This window comes from Sinocyclocheilus anshuiensis, unplaced genomic scaffold, assembly GCF_001515605.1.
Source record: "Sinocyclocheilus anshuiensis isolate Anshui unplaced genomic scaffold, SAMN03320099.WGS_v1.1 scaffold1198, whole genome shotgun sequence".
NCBI classification, from domain to species: Eukaryota; Metazoa; Chordata; class Actinopteri; order Cypriniformes; family Cyprinidae; genus Sinocyclocheilus; species Sinocyclocheilus anshuiensis.
Window position 1 is genome coordinate 610525 of NW_015557119.1, and position 6169 is coordinate 616693.

The 6169-nt window shown below is 36.5% G+C and overlaps 1 protein-coding gene across 2 annotated transcripts; it reads left to right on the forward strand.

Moving 5' to 3' along the window:
• The first annotated feature begins 859 nt into the window (after window positions 1-859).
• On the forward strand, window positions 860-5956 carry LOC107677814 (C-type mannose receptor 2-like). Of its 2 annotated transcripts, XM_016472851.1 has the most exons (3): window positions 860-893; window positions 986-1342; window positions 5265-5956. In XM_016472851.1, the coding sequence occupies exons 1-3, from the start codon at window positions 860-862 to the stop codon at window positions 5627-5629; spliced, it is 756 nt and encodes a 251-aa protein (XP_016328337.1). In that variant the 3' UTR covers window positions 5630-5956. The 2 variants fall into 2 exon arrangements, with proteins under 2 accessions (XP_016328337.1, XP_016328338.1); XM_016472852.1 differs by lacking the exons at window positions 860-893; window positions 986-1342 and adding an exon at window positions 3255-3629.
• The last annotated feature ends 213 nt before the right edge of the window (window positions 5957-6169 follow it).

Here is a 6169-nt window from a genome sequence, read left to right on the forward strand (position 1 = left end):
TGAAAAGGGGGACAATATTATAATGAGACCAGCGGTTTTCCCTCTACTGAAACTTTATGCAGATGACTCGTTGTCACCCCCTAGTATATCAACAGGCAAAACTAATCAATCACCAACATGCCTTTAACTCGACTAATAGATCACAAATGCACAACAAACCATGGAAACAAACTTTACATTTACATTATTTGAACAAACAATTTTAAGCTTTTTTAAAAATCATTTTATGAACTCTTTTTAATCATGTTCCTTCATGCATTCTATTGTGACAGGTCTTAATTAACATTTTAATTTATCACACAGAAACATGCTGTTGGTCACTGACAGTATCGAAGGTGCAAGAACATGGAAAACAAACAAAAAGAGAAGAAAATGCAAATGTTGAGGTGGATTTTTCCTGAGAGGCTGCTATGGAAATTCAATACATACAGACTCTCAGTCTCTACCACATTCAAATTAACACACTTCCAGAGAATTACAGCAAGAAAGATCAACAACAGAGAAAAATATCAGAAAAACACATGAATGAGGAAGAAAAATGAAAAGGGCTTTTGTTTACAGTAATAAACAAATGATGTGATGCTGAATGAGGGATGAGAGCAGATATAATAATCACACAGTTTGAAGCTGCAGACAGAAACATCAGACTCGGGACAGAAACACAAGACCTCTACAGTAAGACCAACTCACATGTTCAATCTTTAACTAGAGTTAGACTTTGACGTGTTAATATTGTCTTAATCAGTGTGTACAGTGCATTTATGTTCCCGTTAAGATGGATTTTTAATTATCACTGAAATCATGTTTTACACCAAAATGAATCTGTGAATATTTGAGTTTATATTTTTCTTCCTCCGAAATGGACCAAACTCTATTTTTCATTCTTCTCATTGGTGAGTGTGTTTGTGGTTTTATTTCTGGTTTCTAGTTTCATTAGGTTTGATCCTGTTCTGAAACGCATTAAATCAAAGCCTCTCTTTAACAGCTCTCTGCTCTGTATCTGAATGTTTTCTGCATCAGTATCACTTTATAAATGAGAACAAGGCCTGGACTGAAGCTCAGAGATACTGCAGAGAGAAATACACAGATCTGGCCACCGTTGACGACATGAACGACATGAACGAGCTGAACAAGAGTGTGAATGATGGAAGTGTTCAGTATGTCTGGATTGGGCTGCAGAAGACGGGTCGTGATGAATGGTACTGGTCTTCAGGTGAACCTGCGCTCTATCTGAACTGGGCTACTGGAGAACCGGAAGGCAGAGATTATTGTGCTATGATGTTAAATGGAGAATGGCATGATTTGCCATGTAATTATAACCAACATTTCATCTGCAACAACAGTGAGTTAATTTATATATGCACCATATACCAAATTTTAATGGAATTCTAAACAGTATGACTGTTTAATTTGATCATGAATTTAGAATAGACTGTGGATATTTGTCACACTTTCAGTGTTGAGACAATTTCTGTATAAACACAATATTTTCCAGAGGAATAGACTTTTGTTGTCCCTCTATATCAGTGCTTCTGAAACTCCGGTCCGGATCCGGACCCGGAGGGAATTCAGTCCGGACCCACCTCCATTTCGTATTTCAAGAACACCAATTTCCTACTTTGATAAACGCATGTTGTAAATCATATGTTTAGTTTTGTAATGTCTTTTTGGAGATGAAAGCGAAGACGAGATATTTAAACTTTTCCTTCATGACATTTGTTGTCATGACATCCAGTGAGCGTATGACGTTTGACATAATCGGACGACATTTCACCGCTAATATGAGTACTTTATTTATTTTTTGTTATCACTTAGATTATGGCCATTTGACTTATAGCAGTGTCCAGTGTTTCCCAAACATTGAGTTATTTGTGGCGGCCCGTCACAAAATCAAAACTGACCGCCACAAATAGATTTTCCAAAAGGCTTATACTTCGTTGAATAAACTGAGCACTGCACGTTTAAAAATTAAAATGCAGCGCGGGTGTTTTTATATGAATGTATAATTGAATAGAACCGACCGTCTTCAGAAAAGCTTTGATGTCATTTTCATTTCGTCTTTCCTAGCGTTTTGTATTAGATTACAGCCGTTACCGGGGAAACCGCTATAGCTCTGCTCCAACAGCGCCTCCTGCTGGCAGAGAATGAATTTGCATTTGCAGTCTGTGGGAAACACTGGTGTCTGTCAGCAAACAAAAACAAAAAGCATGCTTCAGAACTGTTTTGAGAAGGTGCTTTGAGCCATGTATTATCACTATGAATTAGGCTACTACTACTACTACTACTACTATTACCATCTTGTGCCATGCAATAATCATTTACTCAAACTCGCTTTTATGAGATAAAGGAAAAAATAAATAAATAAATTGGCCAAACATATCGGCCCAAAAAATCAGTATCATATATCGGCCATCGGCTGCCCTGATTTCTAAATATCGGCATCGGCCAGAGAAAAACCCTTATCGGTCGACCTCTATTGCTGACACTTAAATTAATTGTTTTGCCACTTTTGCACTTTATTTTTCCAACAAATTAATGTTTATTTGTTATGCGTGTTATGTATGTTTATTAAAAACAAGTTTTGTAATAACCAATTGTTCCGGTCCGGACCTTTGACACTGATGAAAATTCAGATTTGGACCTTTGAATGTAGACTTTGAGAACCCCTGCTCTATATGATCATTTGTCACAATGGAAACTTGCCATTAAAGAGCCTAAAAATGTTAGAGATCTAAATTGATCTTATATTGTTAATAAAAAAACAACTAGACATGATTCAACTTGATATTTTCAGCCTTCAGTATCTCAACACAAACCTACAAGGGCTTTGTTTCTCATGTAGATTAACTTGAGTCTGGTCCATGAAGGAATGATAGTCCATTACAACATAAACCCTCGTTGCAGAGAAAATTAATGCAGTGATTCGATAGTGAAGCTATTTTAAGTCACAGCACAGGGTTGACATCAAGTTTCTGTGCTTCTAAATGTTTCTCTGTGTGCCACTGACGGTCTGTATTTGTGTGCGTTTCATTTAATGGTTTGAATGCACACGCTCCAGCCAATCAGAATAACTTTTGTAGACAGATTATATAATTTAAAATATCTTGAACATTGTGAATATTCAATATATTTGACCAGTTGTAGAAGCAGTGCAGGTCTTTGAATGACGTGTTTCTGATGTTTGCACCACTGCTCCTGTTCACATCCAAACCATAAAGCAGCGTAAGAATAATGAACCGATTCATGAATCTTTTTCTCATTTGTTTTTCTTAAAGCGAACACAGGACTCGTCTTTGTCAATCAGCTGATGAATTGGAGAGACGCTCAGAGTTACTGCAGACAGAATCACATTGATCTGGTCAGTGTGAGGAACCAGAATGAGAGTCAACAGGTTCAGAAGATAATCAGTGATAATCACTCATCTGGATCATATATCTGGATCGGTCTGTTCAGAGTCAGAGACTCGTGGCAGTGGTCAGATCAGAGTGACTCCTCATTCAGATACTGGAAAACTGGTCAACTGGATAATTGGGGAGGTAGTGAAAATTGTGCACTGATTGAAATGAACGCTCAGGGACAATGGCATGATGTCCCTTGCACCAGCCAATATCCTTTTGTGTGTCATGAAGGTGAGTAGATTCTGACAAAACACACACAATCCATCATCACCTTCAGGAGCCCGTTCTCCGTATGTCGCTAACTCAGTTAGCTGGATTTGATTGTTGATGATTTGGCCTGATCTTGGATAGTTTGGTTCTTCGAAGCTCATCCCGGAGTTGCTGTCATAGCAACAGGTCCGTAAGCTTAAACCTGCTCGGGAGCAGCTTATTTAATGTAAACAAGATTAGATCGCATCTTTTTAAGCAGAATTGATACTTAAAATCTATCCTAGCCACTGCTACTCTATTACAAGAGTACCCTACTGATGCAGGGACAGTAATTTAAAATAATAATTATCTAAAAATTAATGTAAAATAATATAATAATGTGTAGTCTACAACACTATAGAGACAGCCAGTTTTACTCATTGAAAGATTTATTAGTGATGAAATAATTACTTTATAATTGTACTGGAGTTGGGAATCATGTAAGAAAAAAAGAAAAATAAATTAAAAATAGTGCACATTTCATTTATCTGTTATAACATTTATGTAGTTTTGTTCGCTTAGCTGTTTAATTATAAAAGTCCAGAAATGTGTCAGGTTTTTGTCTGGTGGCTTTTTTAATTATATGATGTCATTACGTTGCTGTCTTGCCGCCAGCCAATCGCTGCACTGCTGATCGTGGTTTCGAGTATCGATACATCTGCCCTTTTCAGGGAACACGAGAATGAACAGTAATCTTAAACAATTAATCCAGATATATTAATCAAATCCACAAACCAAATTAGCCAGAGATCAGTTATCATGACTAGAAGATCCGGCATCTTTCAAATCATCTCAGATGTATTAAGCGAGGTACGAAGAACGGACCTCAGATCAGATCTCTTAACCCTCTGGTGTTGTTCAGTCATTTTAGACAGAAAAATTATAATTTGAAAAATGTTAAAATTGCTTCTTCATCGGAATGGTACGAAACTTGGTGACCTTTATGGCTGTCGCTATGTGACTCCCCAAAAAATTGTGGACTTGATTCGAAAAAGTCAAATGGTCGTAAAAAAAAATTGTCGCATTTGTGTTGTTCGCGGTTAAAAAAAATGACCGCCATAGGAAATTAATGGGAAATAGGCAAAGTTATGAAAATAGAGATGTTTTTGTGTGTACAATCTACAAATCAGCCACAATGTAGAAAAAAAGTGCAAGGGGTGACAAAACTTAAGCAGTTATGCCTGAAAACACAGCTCAGTTACTAAGGAATACACAGCACTGAATATATATGGCTATACAGGCATCTAATAGCTACACCATGGTATTAAACAGTAGATTATTTTTATTATTTTTCCACAAGGTGAAACAAATCTGCCTCAATTCAATGGATTTTAAATACTTTTGCTCTATATTTAACTTAAATAATGCAGAATTTATTTTATTTATACAGAAATGTATACAGGAAATAGCCCATCATTTAGACATGAATATTAATTAGTAACATACAAATATACTCAAAATGCAAAATATTACTAAAATGAAATATATTAATTTCACAATAATAATAAAGTTGATGCAACATGTCTGACATGACAAATTGATCCACAGTGTTTGTTCTGCATGTTGTTTTTGATCAGTCTCTCTCTAGTCTCCGCTTGTGGTTTGTTTGGTTTCCAGACGCTGAACTGATTCTGATCAAGGAGAATCTGACGTGGTCTGAAGCTCTGAGATACTGCAGACAGAATCATGTGGATCTGGTCTTGGTTCATTCAGAAGAGATGCAGCATGAGGTGATGAACGTGGTTAAACGGGCGTCTACTGCGGCGGTGTGGTTGGGTTTACACAACTACTGCATCATGAACATGTGGCTCTGGCTGAGTGGAGAGATGGTGTGCTATCAGAACTGGGCTCCAGGGAACGGGACGACACCGGAAAACTGCAGCCTCGAGAAGAGAAAAGGAGCAGTTCAGTCTGGAGGAGATCAGCGCTGGATCAGCCTTCCTGAATCTCACAAACTCAACTTCATCTGCAGCAGATATTAAGAGTGAGGAACACACTAATGTGTTTACTTACAATAACAGTTTTCATAGGCCACTTCATTATTTTTCTGATTAACTTTTATGTTTTATTTGTACTTTTATAAGTTCTGAGTGAATCTGCTTATTCGGTTTTAAAAGTGGCGAAAAATCTGTTTTATTTCTGTGTTATGATATATGTGTCTTTGTATATCTGGGTGTGGTTATGATTCTGTATGTTTTGCACTGATAATTTCTTTTGAACACAAACATGATAACACAACATCAGCTCAAATAAACTCACGTACAGCCAGATTTGCCTCATATTTTCTGATTTCAAATATGTAAAATTTGTCAATTATAATATGGATTCTAATCACTAATAGTCTGATGAACAAAACTTCCACCTTCAACTTAAAAACATAAGTTCATTTACTGCTTTAAATTAGTCAAACTGGCTGCAAAAATCATTTAAATTCATTTTAACTACATTTAACCGACTAAAAACGAATCACATCTTGTATAACAAAACATGTTGCCACGATTACTGATCATACCTTTATATAT

Bases quoted from the DNA above. Each gene is read 5' to 3' on its own strand.
- LOC107677814 (XM_016472851.1), top strand. From the start codon at position 860: ATGGACCAAACTCTATTTTTCATTCTTCTCATTG. The intron at 894-985 runs GTGAGTGTGTTT...TCTCTTTAACAG, and splicing joins ATTTTTCATTCTTCTCATTG to CTCTCTGCTCTGTATCTGAA. The intron at 1,343-5,264 runs GTGAGTTAATTT...TTTGGTTTCCAG, and splicing joins ACATTTCATCTGCAACAACA to ACGCTGAACTGATTCTGATC.